At 40.0% G+C, this 25,601-nt stretch overlaps 2 protein-coding genes across 3 annotated transcripts; both read left to right on the top strand.

The window, feature by feature from the left end:
* Positions 1 to 1,006: 1,006 nt before the first annotated feature.
* tmem141 (transmembrane protein 141) lies at positions 1,007 to 4,200 on the top strand. Its single transcript, XM_028602061.1, has 5 exons — positions 1,007 to 1,213; positions 1,409 to 1,475; positions 2,529 to 2,612; positions 2,751 to 2,861; positions 3,127 to 4,200. The coding sequence occupies exons 1-5, from the start codon at positions 1,160 to 1,162 to the stop codon at positions 3,189 to 3,191; spliced, it is 381 nt and encodes a 126-aa protein (XP_028457862.1). The 5' UTR covers positions 1,007 to 1,159; the 3' UTR covers positions 3,192 to 4,200.
* A 2,646-nt stretch (positions 4,201 to 6,846) lies between these two features.
* Positions 6,847 to 19,492, top strand: sapcd2 (suppressor APC domain containing 2). 2 transcript variants are annotated; one of them, XM_028601970.1, is made up of 6 exons: positions 6,847 to 7,872; positions 11,244 to 11,377; positions 15,467 to 15,613; positions 16,244 to 16,345; positions 17,654 to 17,761; positions 17,870 to 19,492. In XM_028601970.1, the coding sequence occupies exons 1-6, from the start codon at positions 7,089 to 7,091 to the stop codon at positions 17,996 to 17,998; spliced, it is 1,404 nt and encodes a 467-aa protein (XP_028457771.1). In that variant the 5' UTR covers positions 6,847 to 7,088; the 3' UTR covers positions 17,999 to 19,492. The 2 variants fall into 2 exon arrangements, with proteins under 2 accessions (XP_028457771.1, XP_028457769.1); XM_028601968.1 differs by having other exon boundaries at positions 17,651 to 17,761.
* Positions 19,493 to 25,601: the final 6,109 nt, after the last annotated feature.

Raw genomic sequence — 25,601 nt, 5'->3', positions numbered from 1 at the left:
AGCTATTTTATTATAATAAATAGTTTAAGCCATTTATCATGAAAACATTTGCTTGTTAAGGCTTCTGATTTTTTTATTCTCTGTTTTATATAATTGTAAATTAAATATCTTAATCTAGATCTAGATAAAATAGTGTTAAAGGGTAACTTTGTTTTTTTTCCCCAACTTGTGCACAACATTAATTTGTGGTTCTTTTTACCCAATACCTTTTAAAACATACAAAGCCTTTCTTCAACTCTCTGTCTTTATCACTCTCTGGAGTCTATCTATTCTTTCTCCTGTGTAACAAGTAACAGCTGTCTGGTAACTTAAGCCTCTGTGTTGTTACTTGTCTCAGCAGCAGTTGGATTCTGTCCAGCTGCCTCTTGTTCTTCTTCTTCTTCCAGCTCATCTCCAGCCTTCAGCAGAACCCTTGAGGTCACTGTGGTGTCAAGGTTCAACATAGGGGTCAGCAGGCTGTGCTGCTGTGGCAGGCCTGAGATCACACATGGAATGCAACAGACACAATGAAAGGCTACTATGACTTTATTTAACTTTCAAATGTCCATCTGTCAACTGGTCCTTTAACGTAATGCTGCTGTTGGTAACGGTTTACATTTATTTTTACATTTTTACATTTATTAGTGGCTAAAAATGAGGAATGCAATATATTTGAAGCACCAAAATCAAAGTTTAATGTGTGGGGATAGATAAAATGTTTTTTTGGTGTATATAACATTTTATTATTATAACAACAACACATTTGTCCATGGTTGGAAGAGTTTCAGACAGAGGATTTAATGATTGTCCATCTGAATAGACTTGTTTTATTTCTTTTTGTGAGATGACTTCATAATTTATAATAGTTTGCGTTTTTTTTTTAATATCACCAGAACTCTCCTTTTGTCCGTTAGTGATATTTATGTGCATGTTGCCACTGTGCAAATGAACTTTAAATTGATGAGAAGCAGCCGTACCACCTCCTCTCCTATAGGTGTCGCTAGTGTTTTAAACACACAGCTGTTCCTCTTCTCTTTCTGAATTTCTTGGTTTGCATCACGGAAGTTTTCTATCAGTAGAGTTATTATGTCATGCATCCATGAGGTATATACACAGTCTCGTTAGATAATACTATTTTCCATCCAAGACTTTAACCTCCAGCTTCATAACAGCCGGCAAAATGGTCAATATCGGCCTCACCAAAGTAGACGATGCACTGGCAGCAAAACACCCGGTGGGTTTTTTGTTTTGACCTTTTTTATCCTCTTCACTGCAGCTTGCTGATCTCTGGACACTGAAACTGACACTGGCAGTCAAATGAATTAGCTGCTGCACATATTGTAACCTTTGTTATACTGTAGACGTGCATACAAGCATAGGTTTAAATCGTGTAGTAAAAGTTGGTTTGTTTTCTCACTTTGTCTTGCAGGGTTTACAGAGGTACGCTGCCTGTCAGTCTCATGCCTTCATGAGGGGGACTGGGACCTTTATACTTGGTAAGTAATATGTCATTTTCCACGTTAGGAAATACCCTGTATTGTCATCTTTATTGTTACTGAATTATCAGACATTTAAAAATAACATCATATTGGATTGTTTCTATTTTTACACTCTGTCTTTCAGTGTCTCTAAATCAGCCCCTGAACTAACACATCTATGAATACATTTTACTGAGCTATATTCCTACATGTCTGTAGATAAACACCAAGTAAGTTGTAAGAAGACCAATGAAACTACAGTCAGCAGTATCATTTTGGCCAGTGTATACCACAGGAGGGAGCTATATTCTGCAAATGTTTCTGTTATCCAAAAAGGAGGATGCTTTCCATTACATAGTGCACACTGAACGCCACACAGAATGATAACGGTTGTATAATCATAATAATCATTTACCCAGCAGTGGTTGTAGCCGATTCTGTGGTCTCATGTATTGTCATAAATTCGGCTTGGCTTCTCTTTCAATGAAGTCTAACACGATGAACTGCAGACAGTCATCTGTGGTTTCACATGTTGTACCTTAGCAGGTATAATGTATATTGGCATTGGATGAAGGGACACAAGAAATAGAAATATATATGTTTTGGTCCATGTTTTTGTTAACCATCCCTATAGTCATTATTGTTAGTGGACATTGCACTGCCATTGCCGTCCTAATCCTCTTTTCGCCTACAGGATTAAAAAAAAAAACTGAAATCTGGAACTTTTGCCAGATCTAAAGAAATGTGCACTCATTTCTCCCATAATCTCCTATCTCCTAGGAGGGCATCACATGCAGGTGCAAGGTTATTGGAAATCAGTATAGATGAAAAGAATATTGCCTGCAGATCGACTCCAAACCACAACTGGACAATGTTTTGATCCTAGTCGGATCCTTGTCAGGTCAAAATAAATCCCCTGTAGGATCAAGAGGACGATAGGGTTACAAAGGACCTGTGCTGTTGTCGAAATGAAACTGAGTGTTATGGATACTAAATAAGTCACAGAAAGTTTGACTGTTCATTATGCGTAACAGATGTGCCATTGAGATGTGTCTTGTGTTGCTGTTACAGGCGCTGGTGGTTTATTTGCCATTCAGAAGGTTCTCCAGAGGAAGCTTCCTTATCCTCTTCAATGGAACCTACTCATTTCAATAGGTCAACAAATTAAACATGAGCTTTAACTACACAAGCATACAAACACACACGACTCCCTAGCTACCCATTACTTCCTCCCAGCTTACCTGTCCCCTCTCTAACCTTGCCTCTCTCGCTTCTCTCTCGCTTCTCTCTCAGTGGCGTCATCAGTGGGAAGTTATGCAGTGACTCGCTGGGAAACGCAGAAATGCTCAGACCTTTGGTTGTTGCTAGAAACAGGAAAAGTCCCGGACAGATCGCCACCGCAGGGTGAGTACAGTGTGCTCGCCATCTCTCATGGCTCATAATGTAGAGTTATGAAATGTGGATGTTGTTGTGGTGATAACTGTCTTGTTAGATCATCTTTGAATAGGAGAAGCAACAGTGTTTTATGGAAGTGAATGCATTTGTGTTCTGGGCTCAGTATTCTCAGCAGATTTATCTGTGCCAGCTCTCTTCCTCTGTCATGATGAACCAAATAATGACAGTTTGCAGACTTTAATGCTCTATGTCTGTCTCTTTGTTTGTCTTTCAGTGTCTAAACCAGAGGTATCAAAAGAAGGACCTGAGAAGACAAAATATGGCGATGTGATAGAATAAACATTGTTTTAAGCAAATTTCTGAATCTACTGTATAGAATTACACCTTTTCAGAAAATGTACTAGATATTCAGATACGCCATTTATTGACTTTAACCCTAACCCTGGACGTGAAATATTAGTTTTCAGTTTCAGAGTTTGTGGAGCTTTTGAATTTCATAACAGCATTACTGTATGGATAAACAGTTTCCAGAATCAGAGGTCAGGAATTAGTTTGGGTTTTTAGGGGGAATCCGATGTTAAGCTTGTGATCCGGTATTATTATTTGGATGTGTTTGTTTGACATGCAACAGAATTAACACTGAACTGCCAAAACCAGCCACTAGCTGTCACTGTGTACCCCATAGGGTTAGCCTGAGCTGTATATTGTTCTCACTGGTGGGTCAACCAAACCAGTAAATGACTGGTTTGTGTTGTCAAGCGTATGATCTAAATTACACATTGATACTTTTAATTATGTATGCCTTGGACTACAGAGAGCAAATCGTTGTGGAATGATTCATCCTTTTAAATAGATGAGCATTCATAGTTATTTAATAAAATGCTCCGGGCAGCAGTGTAATCCACATGAAAACTATTTACTGTTGTCACTTTTAGCCACTGCATGTTCATTCATTGCCTCCAGTTCAGTGATATTCTCCTGCAATATCTCAGGATGACTAAATATTGTTTTGATTTATTTCAATATCTGTGCAAAAAACATAAATTCCATGAGGTTAGGTGCTAATTTATGATGACAGCATGAGCAATAGGTTAGGTAGATGGAAAAGATTTGGACAGGAAAGTCATTGCTTATTCAGAATTTGCTGTTTTTTTATTATTCCATTCAATTGTATTTTTATTGTCAAATCATAACAGAAGTTATTTCAGGACACTTTACTATAATTTACAGAGACCCAAACAAAAAAAGCATTATAAAGAAATTGTCATTGGATTTAGGTCATTGTAAAAACTGAGTAAGAAGATCTGTGGACACGTACTCTTTATTTTTATTAAAATCTACAACTGCTGCCTGTAGTGTTTCTGCAGAAGTGCTCAAAATGCATGTAAATAAGATCTTTTATTTAAAAAATTTAAATAAATGTGCAAAAATCTCTTACAACATTTAAGCTCTGTCGACACAGAATCTTTTTGTGTGTTGGTAGATATGCCCACAAAAAGCAAAATGTTATTATGATTCTGTTTTGTTTTAAACCACTGTGACTCCAGTTTAATCACTTCAGCTGAACTGATTTCTGCAATAAGGTGTTAGTAACATAGAATCTGTACTATGCAGTGCAGGCCATTGGAAACAACAATAGAGTCTTTCAAGCCTTAACACTCCGAGTGATTGAAGCGACCAAAGTCCAGGCCCTTGATTCACTCAGAACAAGCCAATTCTGAGATTCTAATTCTATCGTTGCAATAGGAAACTTTTTTTCTTCTTTTTACATCATTTTTTACACCCTTGCTTTTTCTCGCTCCAGTCCTGCCACTGTTATTCAAATCTGATTTAATATCTCCAAGATTTGAAGGTTTTGTCTTTCTCCATCCAAAAAAACGAGGCGTCATGAATTGAATAAGCTGTCATATCCATTGTCACATGCACACTGATACTGCTGAAGGAAAAGACTTTAGAGAAATGGAGAGCAAACCAGAAATAATGAAGGAAAAGACTGTGTGTGTTTTTTTTTAAGTGTATAACATGACGAGGACTGACTGGCCGGTGGAGCTGAAGATCTACATGTCCAATAACTAAAACAAACCGCAGTATGGACTGGCCTTTTGGCACTCTTGGCGAACACTTGGATGGTGCGTGTGTGTGTGTTTGGCAGCAGTACATGCGTGTGACAACATGAGAAAGATGAGTGCAGGAGTGAGTGTGCTCAGTTGTCTGACCCTGTGAGTCGAGTGAGCTGAGCTGCAACTGGACAGTGAGTGCTCTCCTCTTTCTTTCAATTTCTGTCTTTCTTTGGTTATATAGCGACCAAGCCTGAAATGCAAGTCCAAAAAAAGGTCAAAAACAAACACTATTCACAGCAACACTATTATTGGGTTTTTGAACATCTGATCTATTGGCCTCTCTGTTTAGCCTAGAGTCATGATCAATTCAAACAAATTGATGTGTTAACAAGAACAACTGGTGTGTGATTGACTGTCAGCGGGAGGTGGGTGACAGCACATGTTTGTGGGGGATTTATTGATTGTGTGTCCTTTCTTTCAGCCTCTTCTCTCATAAAGAAAAATGTAAAGTGCATTTTAAACATATGGAAAATGTATGATTCAATACCTGGTCTGACAGGAAAAATAACTGAATAACATGCATTAGGCAATTGGTAAATACAAAGAGTCCTTTGTGTGAGTGTGACAGTATCTTCAACATTAATCGCTGCTAAAGGTCATGCAGATGATGACAGGATGAGAGCTCAAGTCTGGGCAGGTTATAGATAATCATGGGGCAGGGACAGATAGTTTCTCTTGTGTGACTCATTGCTAAAGAAACCGAAGACGTGTCCCTGAAGTGCCAGAAATGGTTGCAATGTGTTTTGAATCTGTGAAAGTTGGATTTATGTGTGTTATGGAGCAGGGTGACTGCAGCTGTCCAGCCTGACTGAGAGAAAACCTTGATATACATCACATTATGTTATATCAAAGGTGATGCATGATGAAAGGGTCTTTGTAAGGAAGGAAGAAACACAGTTAACACTTAAGATAGTATACATTGTCATTGTTTTCACTTGATAGTAGCCTTAGTTGGAGGAAGGGCTATTGTGTAAGGTATTACCAAATCAATTAGGTAAAGTTTTATGCTTTAATTGTAACTTGTTACATATCAGTGGTTGTGTCTTTGAGATATCACCACATGATGCATAACATGAAATAACTCAGGTACATCTAAAAATATGAGCAAATATATAGATTATTTTAAATTCTAGTATAACCTCCATAAAAATGGCAACTGTATACACTCTCAATGTAGGCTACTTATATCTGCAATGAATCACTGGACCAAGCAGATACACACAATACAGCGAGTGGACACAATACCATGAACACTGTACAATCTAATGCAACATAGAACAATAGCTCTTGTTCAGTTTTTTGTATAAAGAGGTGTTGAACAATTATTTTGCAATACACATAGGTCAGGAGCTTTACAATTAGCCTGTATGTACAACTGTGATATTTCTAAATCGTTTTACAGTAAATAGTTCACAGTAATTTTTGCCATCAAATCACTGTGTTATAACGATTTTGTTGCTGTAGTATTATTGTTTTGACCAGGGATTTTACAATGAACAATAATGGTAGGCTACATTTTAATATAATCAACATACGGGTAAATTGTTTAGCCTATACTCATTAAAATTACATATTGCATTCCATCCAAAGTTTAAGTTATTGAACGCGGTGAAACAAAAGGACTCTGTTTCCCATTATGGCTGTGTGGGGCTGTAAGGTGATAGTTTATCCAGCTCTTTCTGATTATGTGGAAGAGGGTAATATCCAGGCTTTATGAATAACGTCTCAGCATTAGTAATAACAAAAGCACAACTCAAACTGGAGCCTACCTCAGGCCTGCACCAATGAGCGCTGAGCTCGTGCACACCGCGGCCAATAGCTGGTCCCGGGACTCTTGCGCAGAGCCGTTTGAAGGGCGGTCCACGGTAGAAAAAGGAAAGTATGGAACACAGGCAGCAGAGTTTTGACGGGATAGTATACGGCCAAAACGGTTAAATGTAGGACATATTTGAGGCTAAACATCTTCAAACTGGGATATGTAATTTGCCACTCAGCAAGCCTGTATTTATTTTATTAATCTGTATGATCCGCTGTGTGTTTGTTTAAAGTTATCCGACTCGTGTTGGTGTGTTTTTGATTTATTAGTCGAAGATTATCAGTAACGTTAGCTACATTCATGGCTTTGATAGCGACCGATCAGGGCTGCAAACTGAACGGAACGTCGATTTACGGCCGAGTTGGGCCAAAAAAAGAAGTCTTTCAAGGCCAGACGGAGGGCTTTAAAACTGCCAAAATGCAGCCAAAAGAGACGCAGTATTCAACAGATGGCCTGCCAAAAGCCTTTCTGCACAGCCTGAGGACCCTGTTTGACATTTTGGATGATGGTGGACGGGGCTATGTCCACATCTCGGAGATCGAGAGCCGCTGGCAGGGGGCAGACACCCGGGAACTGCCCGGCGGGGTGCTGGGCTGCCTCAGGAGGGTCACCCCACCGCATGGCTGCCTCACCTTTGAGCGGTTCGTTGCGGGGCTGCGTTACTCCATGCTCAACCCGGAGCACAGCGCCCACTTCAAGGCCCAGGCTGCCGTCCACCCGCAGCAGGCACCAAAGCAGCCCCAGAAACCCGCCCCGCTGTCCACATGCAGTGTTGGGACTCGGGTTGAGAACAAGGTCCGTCCGCTGGGACCGAGCAACGTGACAAACACCCAGCAGCACCGGGCGTCCTCTCTGCAAAGCCGGGCCAGGCCAGAGGAGGGGGCAGGGTACCCCGCGTGTGGACCTGTGCGGTACAGCGCGGGCTTCGAGAGGTCCGGGCGGAGTTTGGAGCAGAATTCCGTCGCTACAGGGGGCGGGTGTTACCGGGCCGACCCGGGCCATGCCACCAAACCCACACAGCCCCAGCAGAGCCGGGTCAGGTCTATTGAGTCGCTCGCTCTGGAGTCACCGCAGCTCGATGGAAGTAAGTAGCCTACCATAAAAGCCTATGTATATAGTTCTAAATGATGTCTGTGCGTGCGTGTTTGAGGAGCGGACTATGTCTGTCAAAATCCAGATCAACACACACTCAATAGAAAATGCAAACCGCATGTCATGCAGTTGTATCTACATCTCACCACCTTCCTTTTATCGACTGTAATTCAGTAAGCCTATCTGTTAGTTCTTTTTTCTATTTATGTTTAGCTCGTGTCAGGAAATAGTGAAAAATACCTATCATGAAAGCACAGTGAGGTCTTTAAATTGCTTGTTTTGACTGACCAACTGTACAAAAGTCAAACATTGAATTCACAATGATTGAATGCAATTTAATTCCCATCCCACGTTAATTTATAATTCAACTCTTTGTGCCTTAGTTTTTAGATTTGCTGTTGACTTAAATCAAAGACAAACTTTTATCTGGATACCAAAAACATGTGCATGAACATGAGTTAGAAGAAGAGCTACTTCGTCCCTGCATATCCACCCGAACACAGAACAAAATACACTTGAGACGGAATTCCGATAAGCAAAACATTTGATTGCTTGCATAACTGAGTTAATATGTCCTTGCCAGCTTCGATCTCATATTCTAATTTAATTGGATGCAGTGATCCCTATTGTACACACAAGTGCACAATGTTTGCAGACTTGTATGTTAGTATTTGTCATCCAGAATGAGCCCTACAATGGTAGAAATGGTATCTTTAAAAGTGAGTCTTTACGTGCATCTCATCTACAACAGTTATTGTTGGTTTTTGACAACACACTTCTCAGATATCAATATTATGTCACAGCTTAAACAGGCCCTGTTTAAGGGCTTCTGAGTTAACTTTGGGTGGCTAGTTGAATAATTGCTGTTGTTAACCCCAGGTCAGGTCAGAGGTCGTGTCAGAAATTCCTTCAGAAATGTATCTTGAGGGTTTTCACCCTCTGACTGGTGAACGACTGTGATGTTCAATTGTATGCGTGTTCATTTGTTCAGTTTTTCATTGGTGAGCTGGATGTAGGTTGGAGGAGCCGCTGCTGAGAAATTCCCAGTTTGCCTGCTCATTATCTTGTTATACATACAGGCTCTCGCTCATACAAACTCACTTTGGTTTCTCTTGCTCTCACAATCATATGAGTTATTTCACATCCTCTCTCTCTCTCTCTCTCTCTCTCTCTCTCTCTCTCTCTCTCACACACACACACACACACACACACACACACACACACACACACACACACACACACACACACACACACACACAATTAGTCTGTCCGAGTTTGCTGATCTCTGTACAGCTGGAGCTATAAGAGTGACACTCGCACACTTTCTCTCTCGAGCCCTCAGGGCTTTTACTGCTTAGACCACTTTCATTACAAGTACAGTGTTTTTCTTCAGATGGATAGATGGACTGATACACTATATGGCCAAAAGGTCACATACTCTTGTTTACGTTTGTCAGTATTTTGTGCGAAATTTTAATGCTACAATATACAATGACAATGTCCTTGTGCACAAAGCAAAAAAAAGGCTCTCTGAGTTTGGTGTGGTAGAACTTGAGCCTGCACCTCAACCCGGTCCAACAGGATGAATGAATGATTGGCCTGTTTCTAAAATCTTGTGGAAAGCTTTAACAGAGTAGCAGGACTGTTACAGCAGCATATTAATGCCCATATTAGTGGAATCAGATGTGATTAGTGCATCCAAAAATCACTTATGTGTGTAATATTATGTCCACTTACTTTTTTAGCAGACCAGCAGTGTAATCTCTCACATGCAGCCAAGCCCTTTTGGATTAGGCCAGATTACATCAGACAGGCCAGGGCTCACTGAATCACGGCAGTGGTGAAATCTCCCCAACACCCTAGACAGCACCATAAAGTTATTTCACTCTCCTTCACTTTCTCATGGTTTTGGTAAAGTAGCAGTGGTGTTCTTTAGTCTAAAAATCTGATAACGATATGTGGGAAATACCACACAACAAATACCACTGCGATGCTTTGACACGTTTACACACAATTCGGAGGGCTTGGAGTTTAGCCTCCACTTTATCAGACCGACACATCTTTCAGCTGTGATAGAAAACCCTCAGAAACACACTGAAAAACGTACAAACTCCACACAGAAATAAGCAGAGATTGACTGAGAGTTGAAGGGGAACCGGGCAGAGAAATCTTTTAATATGTTATATTCGGAATAACTGAGTTGGGTTTCAAAGTTCGTTCTTGAGCTTGGAAATGGCAGCTGACAAAACACTCTCTGCATTAGGTCTAATTAGCTTTGGAGCTTTTGATCACATCATGATCTTCCTTGGCAGATGGGGTTTGATAAAGTGGACAGAAGTCTGACTCTCTGTCTTTCTCTTGATCACAACAAAGCAAACATCCTAACTTTTTGGGAAACCCGGCCAAAAAAACAAAACAGAAAGTGGTATTTACTACCACTGATTGTAAGGCTTTAGGTTTCTGAAAGTATCATTAATTCAGAGCAGTTGTCCTGTTGTTGAGCTTTCTGAGATGTTCTCTCTACAGTGTGCTTAAGCTCAGATACTTCACATATTTCTGTCTGCTCCACTGAACTCATCCTCAGTCAAGTAAACACACAGGGAAACCTGATTGAGTTTAGTGTCCAGACTCATTTGCAGAGTACAGCTCCCTCCTGTGGTATACACTGGCAACTCAAATGCATTATGGGGCCAAATTATTGTATTATAGTATTTTGCCCAGTGTTGCATGCCATTTTTAAGACATTGCAAGTTGAGCGTTTTCCCCCTGTATAAGGGAAAAGACATCATTCTGCATATTTGATAGAATTGTGTGGCATACATCTGTCATTACAAGCCCAAAAAGTGTTTTCCCTACACTGTTATCACAGTTATGTTCAGCCGGCAACCAGTGAAACTGCAGTTATTAATGAGTGCATACCTGACCTTGGGGGTGTTGAAATGAATCATTGCATCGATGCATGGCGATGCGGACCTGGACGATTTGGCATGGATGCAGTGACAGACCATAATCGATTATTGCCTACTGATGTTACTTGTTGATTTTCCGGTCACTGCTTTTTTTTGTTTCTGCCTTTTGTCTGTTGTCTGCTGTGTTCAATCTCTGCTATATTCAGGAAGTGTCTTTTTTAAGAGCAGATACAATAAAAAGCGGAGTTCATATATGACTGACTGAATTTGTTGTATGAAAACCACGTGTAGCAATAAATAATAATATATAGGGATTGATGCATCGGGATATCAAATCGCATCAATTTGAATTGTTGACAGGATAATTGTAACCAAATTGAATAGTGAGACCAGTGAAGATTCACACCCCTACCTGACAGTCTTGATTAAGTCTGTGTGTTTCATATTTGTCTAGGTGCTGTGAAATCAGGTTTACAAAGATTTCAGAGCGAATCAGCAACAGGATTTACTAGCGGCTCCAGGCGACACGGGCGGAGTCGGGAAGAGCAGAGGCGTCATACCATATCCAACGGAGTCGATTACGGAATGGTTGGTACACACACACACACGCACGCACACGCACACACACACACGCGCACACACACACACACACACACACACACACACACACACACACACACACCTCTACACCCAACAGTCTTTACAAAGCGTCTTAAAGGGGCCACATCTGGGCCATAGTTTTACTCATGTTTCATTAAGGAACTATTCAGTATGTCAGTGCTGTGCATGCATACAGTTTTCATTCATAACTGGTTAAACAGCAATCCAGGTCATTAGTTGACAGTGATGCATGGGTCTGCTGACCTGTTTCTATTCATTTACCTGTGAACAACCTACCATTTCCAACCTGCTTCTTTAAAAATATCACTTCATTTCAAAACCTTTAAACTTCACAGGTAAAACCACAGTCCCAAACTGTGCAAACCTAATAAAACTGCACATCACTACAGTAGTTGACACGCAAACATCACATTCTGTTGGAATATCCCACTAAAGCTCATATTTTGATGATAAAAAAGAACCAAAGACAGAGAGATGTGTGGCTGATTTTAATATAAAAGACGGTACGGCATGTTGGAAACACTTCTTCTCGCGTTTGGTTTACATTACAGCACAAACAAAACGTGCGGTAGCAATTAGTGGGCTTTCTTTCCACTGTATTAGATTTAACTCAGTCTTCAGTCAAATAAGCGAGGTGGAGGTTGTTCTGATGCTTTTTTGCCAACAGAGTGATTGTAATTGATTAATAATCATAATTTTTCAAGCAAAAATGCCCAAAACTGCTGGTTCCAGCTTCTTACTGTAAATGTGAAGATTTACTGCCTTTTCTTTGACTTACTGTATATGAAGGTAAATTGAATATATTTGGGTATTGGTCTCTTGGTTGAACTAAACACACTGATTTTAAATGTCATTGTTGGCTCTGTGAAACTGTGATGTGTTTTTTGTGTTTTTTTTTCTCATTTCTTAGACTGCCAGATCAATAAGTAATAAAAAAAAAGTCTTTAATTGCAGCCCTAAAGAACCATGTCCAGTAACTTTGCACCAGTTGTTAAAACTGACAAAATGTGACAACCACTGGATGAAGGTGTAACATTACATACAGAGAGACAGAGAGATGTGTGGCTGATTTTAATATAAAAGGATGATGTTCGGGAGATTTTTCATAGTTTTCAGCTGATCATTCCTCAGCAGGTGGAAAGTGTTAGACATGGCACATTTTAAATTATTTTTCTTTAGTATCTATCTCATTCTAGTGTTGGGTAAAAGAGTAGAGGATCAGTAGTAAACAACTTTCAGAGAGACAGAGGTCTGCTTGGACTAAAACATTGATGACTTTAAGTGTGATCGGATATAACAGGGATTGAGGCTTTTAAAGACATGTCAGAAAATATTTTAGTTACACAGAAAAGTAAACAATAGAAGCATGGAAATTCCAGGAAAAGCTTTTCTAGTAGAGGCTTTTATCCATTTCACTCTCAATTGGCCTCCTATCCCTCCGCCCTCTGCCTCCCCCTCACTCTGCCCCTCCCACCCTTCAGTCGGGAGCTCATGCCTCCCTTCACTCTCCGTCTCTCCCCCTGCCTCACCATTTCTCACTCTCTCTAGCTCGCCTCCTCTCCCTCTTTCTCTCCCTGTTTGTGTCGCCGTCTCCGTCTCTTGGCCTCTGTGTCTGGAGAGGCTGATTATCCGGCTCCCCTCCTTCTCCCTCCCTCCCTCCCTGCCCCCCTCCTCCTCCCCCTTCCCTCTGGCCCTCCCACCCAGGCCGACTTGGCCCGCTGCTGCCCTGATGGTAGTGAGCCGGGTCGGGCCCAGGGGCCTGGTAGAAGTAGAGGACTCGCTCAGCCGGCCCGGCCCAGCCTGGACAGCTGTGTTGGCTGCCTACACTACCGTCTTCATCCCCCTCAGCAGTAGCCTCTACAGCAGCAAGGCCCTGCACTTTTTCCTCTGGGTGAGTAGGATGAGAGGGAGAGAAAGACGGAGAAGGAAAGGGAGAGATGGTTGTAGAGGATATACGAAATTAAAGTTTGTCCTTCAGATGGTTTTATAGAGAGTGTATTTCAGCATTCAAAGATATGCATCAGGTTGTTTTGATATTTAATTGTGACAGTTGACAAATTTTTTGTGTTTGTTGAACAGAATAAACTAGTTATTTGGGCTAGTTTTAGACTTTAGACTGTAGGCTCCGACCTGCTGTGGTATTGTCGAGCTTTAGTAGTTAAACTAGTGCTGAGAGGAGTAGTTGATTAATCGTTTAGTAGATTGACAGAATTTAATTAACAACAATGTTTCAAGTCATTTATCAAGCGAGAATGACGATTATGAGCTGGTTACAGTTCCTCAAATGATGACTTACTACTTTTTTATGTTTTATATTATTGTAAGTTAAATATCTTTGAGTTATGAAGTTTTTGTTTGACAAAACAAGAGAGAACTTGATGGGCATTTTTCAGTGTTTTTCGAACATTTCATAAACTTACAGTTATGATTAATTGATTAATCAATCAATCAATCAATAATGAAATCTTTTCCTCTTCCTCAGGAGCGTTGGGTCTTTTTGTTAGCTCTAACCTCTTGTGGTATTGTAGAGCTTTATGTTTTGGAAAGTGCTGAAAGGAGTTGATTAGTTGATTGACAGAATCAACCACAACATTTTAAGTTATTGATCAAGAATACAGTACATTCTAATATATCCTTCTAAATGTTTGGGTTTGCTGCTTTTCTCTCTTTAATATAAAGCTATTGCATATATTTAGGTTTGTATCAACTAATCACAAAAATAGTGGGCAGATGAATCCATGTAAATAGTTAGTTGTAGCCCTAAACTGTCTTTGTTTCAGGGACTTTTGGACTTGTATATTGCCTCTGATCTGCTGTCGTAATGAAGAGCTTCAAGGTTCAGACCACACAGTTTCACAGTGCTTTGTAGATGCAGTTTGAAAGGCTGTTATGTTCTTTGTGTTTTCAGTTAAACAGCTTGTGCAACGGGTGTCATGTTATTGTATGTGCGTTGTCGTGTGTATTCATGCCGGCTCATTCAGCCAGCACACAAACATACATGCGCCGACTTTTCCATAACCTTTGCACAATTTGCTGCTCTGTTCCCTCTCTGTGTGTATTTTCTCTTTTTTTCTAACTTATTTTAAACAGTGGGTTTTCCTGCCTGGGGACTACGGTACATTCATGCAGCTTGACACTGGGTCATGCTTCATTCTAGACACGGGCCATACCCCTCCGGGTCTCCGACCCCCTCCTCTTCCCCTAAACCCCCCTTCCTATCGTCCTCTGTGTGTTCTCTCGCTGCAGGCTCTTTGGGAAAGAGCACAAATATGTTAAACAGGGCTTGATTTAGACTCTTGAATCCCTTGTCCCATTTCAGGTTACTTTCGCAACATGTATCCCTGTGTATGAGCATGGCTGTGTTTTAAACAGCACTGATGAGCAATGATCAGAGGAATGTACTGAGCCACACGCAGGGATGGAGCGATGGGTGGACAGAAAGATGACACACCAGGTGGCTGAATGCCAGCAATGAGGCCTGGACTGTGGCAGTGTGCCGCATGGACAGCCTGGTCAGCACAACTCAATGCAGCCTCCACACACACACACACACACACACACACACACACACACACACACACACACACACACACACACTGGGGTGGCCATAGTTGAAGTGCTGTTTACCCCATTCTTAGGTTGCTGCGCGGTTGCCATGACGCCGGACTGATTGCTCCTCTAAACATTGTTCAGGATGGGAAAGAGTCCGGCACAATTGGTATGGCGCTATTGTCTCTGCCAGCACAAAAGAGTTTGCTGCAGATGCCCTTGTGAAAAGATGGGAGTTTGTCTACCATGCAGGCTGCTGACAGAAATCAATAATTAGATTTAATCTTGGCAGCGATCTGAAAGCTGTCTTAGTGATGGCATGGGAAATAAAAAAAAAGAAATGTTTTCTGTCTATATGTTAGATCAGCACAGAAAGTGATTTCAGGCGGGTTTGTTTTTGTCTGTTTTTAATTACATTTTTCTCTTTTTCCTCTTCCACCCCTTTCCTGTCCCCCTCCTTTTCACTCTCCAACAACATACTCTCCTTTTAACTTTCAACTCACACAGTTGAAGCAAATGAAAGAGCTGGAGCAGGAGAAGGACTCCCTGCTGGCGGGCCTGGAAGTGGTGGAGCGGGCCCGCGACTGGTACCAGGGACAAATCCACAATGTCACAGAGAGACAGCGGCAGGTCGGCCAGAGCTCCCACTGCGCGGTCAGTTCAAACACTGTTGCAACCTTTTTTTATTATTATTATTATTATTGATATGGAAAATATCTAATCATGAGAATATATTTCCATGATTTATAGCTGTTGAACTTCTTATATTTCCAAATAAAACAATATTGACAAATGTTTTGAACATAAAAAACATCTGAACTATGAACTCTATATCTGTTGGGAGAGATATATAAAAACTTAAAGTATCAGAATTTGGATAAAGTTCGTCCGAAAAGAAATTTAAGGGCTCCTTTTTTCAGTTTTTTTTTATTCATGGTCAGCAGTCAAACAGGGTAAAATACCTTGTGGTAGAAGAAAAGGCAACATTTTTTCCTGACTAACCCTAACCCACAGTAGCCTCAGTAATCTGTAATCTAATCCTAACCCTTCAGTATGAACTGGCAGTTGCGGAAGAATATGTTCTCAAGTATTAAAAAAAAACATTTTGACAAGTGTTTTTTTCAGAGTATATTCTCCTCATTTACTATTTTAAGTTAACTTCCCTTTACCAAATCTTGTAATGAGTTTGTTAAGTCATCGTCCTTCCTTATCGTGACATTTTTCAGACCTTTCAATACTTTCTTAAATTTCATACTAATTGTCTTTTATGTTCTCTACTCTCAGGATTTCTTCACAGAAGCCAATCAGAGTCGCATGAATGTTCTAATTCCCAAATTGCAAGAAGTCAACCGCTGCCTTAACGACCTTATTTCCTGCTCTGGGATGGTGAGTGTTTGCTGCCCCATTGACTTTTGCAATTTTATGTGATATTAAGGATTGAGATTAGTCAAGTAATTCTCAATGTCTCACTATCTTGATATATAACGTAAATATAAATGATCATATGTATGGACGTATTCAAATGGGAGTTTTTATAGGTGTTTCGATACTTGGTCACTGTGTGGATACCTGCTGTGATTTGCTGTCGCACAAAACTAGAACTGCACAATGTTTTGATTAAATTGGATGTTGGAGGGTGTGCCACTGGATCAGGTCAATGTCTGCTCCACATGAAGCTCCGACAGATGTTATGAGAAATGTTAACATCAAATGTTAAAAATTACAAAGAAATTCAAGACTATACCACATTTATGAACCCCAGTATGCTCACAAGTCATGTGATTGTGGTAAATGTTAAGTGATTGTCATAACTGACAGTTTTATCAGATGGCCTATTCATCATTTTATTTTACGTGGTGATTTTTAGCCATACTAGTGGCATGGCCCTAGGGATGGCAATGTCCTGAAAGTTTGTTGAGACATTCATGTCCCCCTCAGGATGAATTGTAAAAACTTTGGTGATCTCCTGACTTTTCATCTAGAGCCCATCACTAGGTCAACATTTTAATTTTTTTCAATACTTTTATACCTTCATCATAACTAACGACATTCCCATCAGCCCCAGCTGTACTTTGTGTTTCATGCTAATTAGCATATGTTAGCATACTAACATGTTAACCTAAGAATAAGACCATGGTAAACATTAGCATGTTTACTGTGTCACTATTAGCATGTTAATATGCTAACGTTAGCATTTAGCTCAAAGCACCAGATTCAGATTCAGATTCACTTTATTAGCCATTTGCAGTGTAACCCGCATTGGAAAAAATTTGCAAGTAGCTCAAAGTGCAAAGTCAACACATAAGAAGACACAACATAAAAACAGACAAACAAAGCCACATGAAACCTCAATATTAAAATGCTATACAATGAAATCCATACATAGATTTAAAGTGCCTAGTTTAAGGTGCTTTGTTCAAAGCAATCACAGCTTGTGGAAAGAAACTGTTTAAATGTGCCTAAGTATAGTCTCAGAGCCGCTAACATGTCTGTAAAAACAATGTCAAAATGCTGACATTGCTTAGCTTATTATTGGGGAATTTGTGTGTCTCAAAGCTGAACGCTGTGAATATTAAAACTAAATATTCTTTTGTGAAATTTCTGTCTGCACCAGGTTCATGGAAGCTGGTTGTACTAGACATGTAAATAATGACACTTTCCCTTTGACACTGGTTCCTCTTTGTTTCTCAGCAGTCATTTCCTTCCAGCGCTGCTCAGACAGCAGCTAATCCCCAGCCCCCGGCTCCGGCCCCTCCACAAGCCATCCAGAGACTGAAGGACCAGAACCGACTTCTCACACAGGTTCGACACAGTCGACGCACTGCCAGTAGACAGGAGTCACTAATAGTTACGAGTCAGTGCTGTTGTTTTCAGTCACTCACTTCATTTATTTTCCTTCTTTTCATTTAGGAGGTGACGGAGAGGAGCGAGCGGATTGCGCAGCTGGAGCAGGAGAAGTCAGCATTGATAAAACAGCTGTTTGAGGCTCGAGCACACAGTGCACAAGACACCAGCACCATGGACTCCACCTTCATCTGAAAAAAATTACACTCCAACCAACACCATAGCATGTTAGCACCAGGATTCAGCTTGGAATCATCGTGATGCTGGTCTGGAGCAAAACGTTTATAAGACTGTAAGCTGACTGTTGTTTACCCACACTTGTAGCAGTGATGCACCTTTCAGCCATGACACCCCCACACACACAACTGCAGCATGTAGCTACTATACTTCGCTCCACCCCAAACTATGCACTACCTAGATGTGAATACTCCGAGGACAACTTGACCCAAATGACTTGACCCGAGAGAGTCCCTTACTTGGCGCCTTTTAGGTGTCCTGCATAAACACTCCGACTGAGCTGAGAAGGCTGGAACGCTATCAAGAAACCAGTCGGGTCTCATGAGATCCCATCACTCCATTTCTTGCAGGATCACAGCATCTGCAAGATCTCCATTCCCACTCCCAAAAGAAAAAAGATTTTTTTTTACTTCTGTTGCTCCGCAGGCAACATAAAAAAACATGAACTTTAACTTAGTGGGGGGATGATTTCTGTTGGAATAAAATGCCATATTCTTACAGTTTAATATAAACAAATCACCAGCTGCATCTGCTTGCTGTGATGTATCAATTACATTTATCTTAGTTTGTACTTTGATCTAAATCATATTAAGCTACACTTTGCCCATGTCTTTTAGTATTTCCTTTCTTTTAATAATAATATGTTTACCTGACATTGGCTTTATGGGTTTTAGAGTGTTTCATTTCAAACACTGAGAGACAGGAATTACTGAAAACAACAGTTTTTATATTATGGTAGCATGTTTATTAATGTTAGGACCTTTTATGAATTTTGAGATTTTTTTTGTTAAGATTGAAAAAAAGAGAGATGGGAGGACAGCCTACAAGCCATCGAGATGTAGAGGCAGAGAGACTTGAGAAGTTTGGAAGTTTGCACGTAGAAGAGAGCTGAGGAGGACAAACATGGCAGATGGTGAATGTGTTGGAGACCGAGCTCCTTGGTTGGGAGCTTAAAACAAAAGAAAATCACTTTGGCTATCTAGTGCTACATCCCCTGTATGTCTTTACAGTGGATTCTTTGCATGGGTTGTATTTTCAGCCCCAAAATATTTATCTTCTGAAGAGATTTAGTTTGAAACCTGGAGATTAGCACAGATGTAAAAACCCATGTAGTACTCGTAAGCGTCCCTCTTTACCAGGATCAGCCATGAAACGGTTGGCTTTAGACTAAAACTGTAAAAACACTCAGCCATCCACAAAGTTTACAAAAGAAATATTCGTTAGTGGGTGGCGGTATAATAAAAAAACATTATAGCTTTATAATGGATCTGTGTGGTACTGCAGGGATGTCTGCACATAACATATTGTTGATGTCTGTTTCCCACTTGTTTAATTGTATGTTTCTTGCTGCTCAAACTACATTATGTGTGAGTGAAACTCTTTTCCTTCAGCTTTCTATCAAAACTTCAGAGAAAATGTAAAATAATAAATACGACCAAACACTGCTGACTAGATTCTGTGGTTCCTTGCAATGTGTTTTTCTCATATTTACAATGCTGCAATACACTAGTATAAACACTTATATCTAAGTATAAAATGATGGATTTCAAAACCTTGTAAACCAAAGCAATGCATAATAAACATCAAATGTAGATTACAGAAATTATCACATATATTGTTCACGTTTTAAAAGTTTGTTGTCCTTCCATGTGAAGACAACCTTTTAACAATGGCACAATTTATTCTAACCTTGTATTTGTATTCAAACCTTTGTACAGATGTGGTAAATGACAATAATGAAGAATCTGATCTCTCCGTTGCCAACATTAAAGTAAATCATAACTGAGCAACACTAACCCAGTGGTTTCTGCTTCCACGTTTTGATGTGCCTGAGTGGTCGGTGAAGGCCAATTGCAATTTCATATACAGCATGTCCCATTTGGATTTCAGTGAAAGAGCTGTTTAAAACAAAGAAAAACTCAACTTTCCATGAGAAAGTCTGTGTATCTCCAGGATGGTCTGTTCTGATTTGTTCTCTTATGACATTTCCTGTCATGAATTAAGGAAATGTCCCTAGATAGTGAGAATGATCTGATGTAATTCATGCACCACATTTCCACTTCACCCTTGGATGTGATTAGCTCTGCTTGGTTTTAATGAGGAGTAACTGGAGACCTGCACAGTTGGTGCAGTGAATCATGGATGGAGGCAGCTGTCAACTCAAGAAACTACTTAGTCACAAATAATATATATATAATATATACATTTATCCTACAACAATGATTCTTCATAAATAAACCTCTAAACCTTTTGGGATATATGCTAATTATGTTATCTGGCAGAGAGAATTTATGAGAAATCTATAAGTCTAAACAATATGCTATTTATTAATTTTGCCTCAGAACAGACAAGAACTTAATCTTTGGAGTCATCCTTGGTGCACCCAGACTGCACGAATTGGAAACCACTGGAATATACATCTTTTTAATAATCAGCATTTTCAACATTGGACTAAGCAAGAACATAATATTTCCTACTATATATTACACAAAAGAACATTCATATGAAAGGGGTTAGGGTTAGGGTTGTTTTCACATTCATACGCTGGGAAAGTTTAGCTTAAATCTAAATTTAAGACGGGCACATACGAGATGATTTTGTGACATCACAACTTGCTATCTTAACATGAGTGTGATGTGGAATGGATTTTACAATGAAGTAGGAACAATCTTGTGTTCAACAGTCACTGAAATAAAAAATATTTTTTACATTAGTAGATTTAGACAGAGTAGATATACCGCTAATTTTAAAGACCCTGAAAACTTGGTTTCAAATTTAAAATATTGCTCTATAACATTAACCTACAACTAACCATTAACATCACCCTTTACCGCATTGAGTCTGGCCCGCTTCAGACCAGTAAGAGCCACACAGACAAAAAATCTGAAATACAAAAATCTGTTAGTTTTGCAACCTTGGCAGAAAGTAATGTGTTCAAGTATATAGTAAATGAGGTTATAAGGCTTATTCTGAACTTTCCCATGAGATCTAATCTTGACACTTCTCATTCTGAGACTATTGGGTGGTTAAAAATAGAAGACTGAGTAGGAGACATGGGGCTGTCTCCAAGTATTTACAGTTTTTTACAATTTGCCTAATGGTCTAAGTGACTAATGTGAACCAAAATCTTTGAAATCTGTGGTCCAGTATTGAGTAAGAACGCTGTAACCAGCAGTCATGAACTGGGCTGCAATGTAAAATGCACTCTGTCAGTTTGCATCCACTAAACACACTAACCACACTGCTGTTTTTGCCACTGACAGGCTCAGATTATTATATATAGATAGAGTGTCTGACAACATTATGGAAAGGATCCCTACAGAGATAGAACTTTCTGATAAAGAGAAAGCTTTTTGTTTAACATAAAACAAAGAATATTAATTAAATATATATATATATAAAATAAATTAGCCCCGCCTCAACCAGTGCATGTTAATGCATCAATAATTATAATACCATTATATGTTACGTTATTCTGAAATGAGCCATTCTGCAAAATGAGTACTTTTGCTACTATAAGTATATTTTGACACTAATACTTAAGTAAAATTATGTATTTTGTATAGGTATAGGTATTGTCTACTTACTTATACTTTTAAGAAAATGTTCTGAGTACTTCCCTCACCCCTGCTTTTTACTGTCTATTAAAGTAGGAGTAAGCCTAAGGTCAACCTGTTCACCATGTCATTCAATAAGCCTCAAAAACAACTCTTTAGATGCCATGAACAAGTTAAGACTCAGAAAAACACAACTAAATAAGTAAGTAATTAAGTGTAATTTGTGGCGTGATCTGATCTGTAGTCCTCAGTAGAGATGCTGTACACGTCCCTGTTCTGCATGTTGGGTGCAGCACAAACCCGCCGATGGACATCACACCTCCAAACGTGTCAGCCCTTACGTAACATATTACACATCGTTACACTGAATTGAATCAGAAGTGATTTTCTGGACCGTTGCATCAGTTGTTTACTGCCGATTTTCCGTCAGGCACCATTGGTTTGTTGCATCATTGCCAATCGGTGTGAATGGATGATGACTTGCCACAACATGTCCTTATCACAAACTTAGATTATATTTCTCTGCCCCCCCCTACCAAACTCATTTTCTACAAGTGTCATTTATCATCATCCTTGTTTTATGATTATTTTATTTCTTAATTTTAAAAGTTTGATGGATGATGGATGTACATGGGGCCAAACAAGACATTGTGGCATCCAGGGGGAGAGCCTCAGCTTCCACACCCTTGTCTTGACGCTGTGATTGGAGGATCAAGATCCCTGAAGTGTTGGGTCATCTTCCAAAAGATGTGTTCCATTCATTTTGAGGTGAGGGCTCAGGATTTGCTCACACTGGGACAGAAGTACACAGGAGTCACACAAGGATTCAGTGGAGAGTGGGGACATCAGTCATTTTAGGAAGGTGCTGCAGTATCCTGTTGAACAGGTGAGTGTCATGTTACCACAGAATGGTAACTCCTGACCTCTAAATTCAAATTCTGCAATTTTACATAATTGTCTTGTGTATTGGGAGTGTTCTTCAGTCTGTAGCCGTGTCTTTTACAGCGGCAATATTCTGCAGGTGACTAGGCCCTCTATGTAGTCAGGTTACATATTTACATATCACCCTGAGATACAGAGACAGCAAAATGGGCTGCCTGTTGACATGGCGTAAACGTGTAGCAAGACATGCAAACAATTCCGTGAGCCTTTTTTTTTTAATAAAGCCGCTGTCGAGTAATGCATACATGGGTGAAGAGAGGAACTGGGTTGAGGAGTCTAACAAGTCAAAGTGTGACAGTGTGACAGAGAGAGCTCAGGGCAGAGGGGAAGTTCAGTAGACAGATATGCACCATTTCAAGGTAAGAGGCTTCATTTACCATGCAAAACTGCATAGAACAAAAAAAAATTCCACTTAGTGTGTGATTTGTTTGTCAAGTTCCAGTATATGCATTGAGTGAAAGCCATTGTTTTCTTATTGTTTCAACTTTTGTTCTGACAGAAAATAAAGCTTTTGATACAGACTGAAATATAGTTTGATACCACAGTATCATATGTTTGCCTTTTCTCCTTTTGATCAGTGCATTTGCTGCAAAAATATGCATTTTTCTTTATGATGTTTTCCAAAAGGGCATGCCTACACTTAATTTTTTATTGTTTTACTGTCGTCTGCAGTGTCATTGATGTGTTTTACTCAATAAGTTTAGGGAGGTTTTTTTTAGGTAATTAGGGGAAGTATTTCAAGTCACAATTCACTTCCTGCCAAAGCTGGACGTTAAATTTATACTGTGAAACCACAGTTAATCACATTAAAAATCATTTTTGAGAAAGTTCCTCTATATTAAATTTTTTTCGATTGCTAAACAACAGTGGGCACAACTGGAGTCACATGTGCAAAACTTAAACTACAGTCTGCACAGCAGCAGTTCATGTGGACCAAACTCTAGTTTGTTTCTCATTGCTTGAACACAGTTTTCAAAACTCTACACACTTATCCCATGACTTTAACCACAACGTGCACAGCACTTTGTTCAGATGCTAACACACTGCTGTCAAAACTGTTAACCACACATTCAAAACAGAACAGATTTCAGTCTGGTGCCTATCAAACACTGCTGATTGCAATTTTAGCTGTGTTAAGAGTTGTGTTGCTTTGAATGAGTTTTGCAGGTGATGTGAACTGTTGAACTCAGGTGACTGTTGGTAGTGCAGACTGTGGGTTGAGTTTTGCACATGTGACTCCAGTTGTGCCCACTGTCGTTTAACAATCGAAAAAAAACTGTAACAGTGTATGTGGCAATATTCAATGACTGGTGCTTCTTTACAGGATTTTGCTTGAATTTCCGCTTGAACAGCTAGTTTCGAAACTATGTCACTTTGCACTAGCATTTCTAAAAATCCATCACAGACATTGAGGTGTTAAACACAACATGCAAAGCAAGTTAGCAATGCATCAATGCAACCATTCACAACCGTATTTGCATGTTTCATAAACGGACCGTTGTATCATTTTTCATTAACCTTCCTCTAATAGATAACTGACACTTCACTGGGCTGTTCTAATACTATACAGTCTCTATTGTAACTAACAACTGAACATGTTATGTGTTTGTCTAAAGATCTTTGTTCCTCCGGCTGGTGTCTTCTGATCCTGCTGTCATGGAGCTTTTTAACAACTCCACAGTCGGTGAGAAGACAGTGTATGAGCAATGCCAACACATGCCTGCTGTTATCATTTGGTACCTGTGCCTGCAGTTCATCAACATGTTCCTGGGCATCCCGGCCAACCTCATGGTGCTGTGGCTCATCCAAAAGAACAAGAGGGACTCCTCCACCTCAGATATCTTCATCCTTCATCTGGCGATTTTAGACACACTCTTCTGTCTCATCCCTCCACTTGAGCTGGCCAACGTAGTCTTCCTCAGCACCAGCAGCACCTGGTACGTCCTGCGCTTCTTCTACGGCATCAAAGACTTCTCGCCTCTCTTCCTTTCTTGCATCTGCCTGGACCGCTACATGGCCGTGGTCCACCCCATCACCTTCACCGAGCTCAAGGACCGTCACCACAGAGCAGTCCTGGCCATCATAGTCTGGCTAATCATTCTGGCCTACGCCGCTGCTAAATGTGTGAACAACATTAACAACTTTGACAAGGTCTTTACGGTGATAATTCTCGCAGCGTTTGCCTTCATGGTGTTCTGCAACATTGCGATTCTCTGGGTGCTGAGGCAGCCTGGGCATGGTAGAGACGAGATGCATCCCGTGAAGAAGAGAGCCTTCAAGATGGTTCTCATCATCCTGGCCATCATAGTGTTCAACTACTTCCCACCTGTCGCACTGTTTCCCTTCAAGGGCTACTTCTCTTCTGACGTGTTTCTTTGCTACATTCACTATATCGCATTCGGCTTGATGGACTTCAGCAGCAGCATTCAGCCGATGCTCTACCTGTCCAAGGAAAAGCTCAACTGTTGCCAGCCTGGCGCCAGCCAAATCCAATAGGGATACCTGTTTGCTTTCATATGAATGTTCTTTTGTGTAATATATAGTAGGAAATATTATGTTCTTGCTTAGTCCGATGTTGAAAATGCTGATTATTAAAAAGATGTATATTCCAGTGGTTCCCAATTCATGCACCAAGGATGACTCCAAAGATTCAGTTCTTGTCTGTTCTGAGGCAAAATTAATAAATAGCATATTGTTTAGACTTATAGATTTCTCATAAATTCTCTCTGCCAGATAACATAATTAGCATATATCCCAAAATGTTGAGCTTTTCTGTTAAAGGGTCGGTTCACCAAAAATACAAAATAATTTCTGTTATCTCAGGTGGTATAATGTATTCACGTATGGGTTGTATTTGTCTAGGTTTAGAGATGAACAAGAGCTGAAATAATTATTGCCTACAATTATTTCAAAAACAGAAAATTAATCATTGGGATTAATTATTTACATTTTTTAAAAATTGCAAAAGAAATGCAAGTTCCAGAGTTTTAAATTTGAGGACAATCTTTTCTTGTTTTACATGGAAGTATATTTGGGATGTCACTTTGTTGTCCAAGAAATTG

This window comes from Perca flavescens, chromosome 16 (genome assembly GCF_004354835.1).
Source record: "Perca flavescens isolate YP-PL-M2 chromosome 16, PFLA_1.0, whole genome shotgun sequence".
NCBI classification, from domain to species: Eukaryota; Metazoa; Chordata; class Actinopteri; order Perciformes; family Percidae; genus Perca; species Perca flavescens.
This window is presented reverse-complemented; position numbering and strand designations above follow the sequence as displayed.

Coding starts and splice junctions, on each gene's coding strand:
- tmem141 (XM_028602061.1), top strand. CDS start 1,160: ATGGTCAATATCGGCCTCACCAAAGTAGACGATGCACTGGCAGCAAAA. Junction 1,476..2,528: donor GACTGGGACCTTTATACTTG/GTAAGTAATATG, acceptor TTGCTGTTACAG/GCGCTGGTGGTTTATTTGCC. Junction 2,862..3,126: donor GGACAGATCGCCACCGCAGG/GTGAGTACAGTG, acceptor TTTGTCTTTCAG/TGTCTAAACCAGAGGTATCA.
- sapcd2 (XM_028601968.1), top strand. CDS start 7,089: ATGGCTTTGATAGCGACCGATCAGGGCTGCAAACTGAACGGAACGTCG. Junction 15,614..16,243: donor GCCAGAGCTCCCACTGCGCG/GTCAGTTCAAAC, acceptor CTCTACTCTCAG/GATTTCTTCACAGAAGCCAA. Junction 17,762..17,869: donor AGAACCGACTTCTCACACAG/GTTCGACACAGT, acceptor CTTTTCATTTAG/GAGGTGACGGAGAGGAGCGA.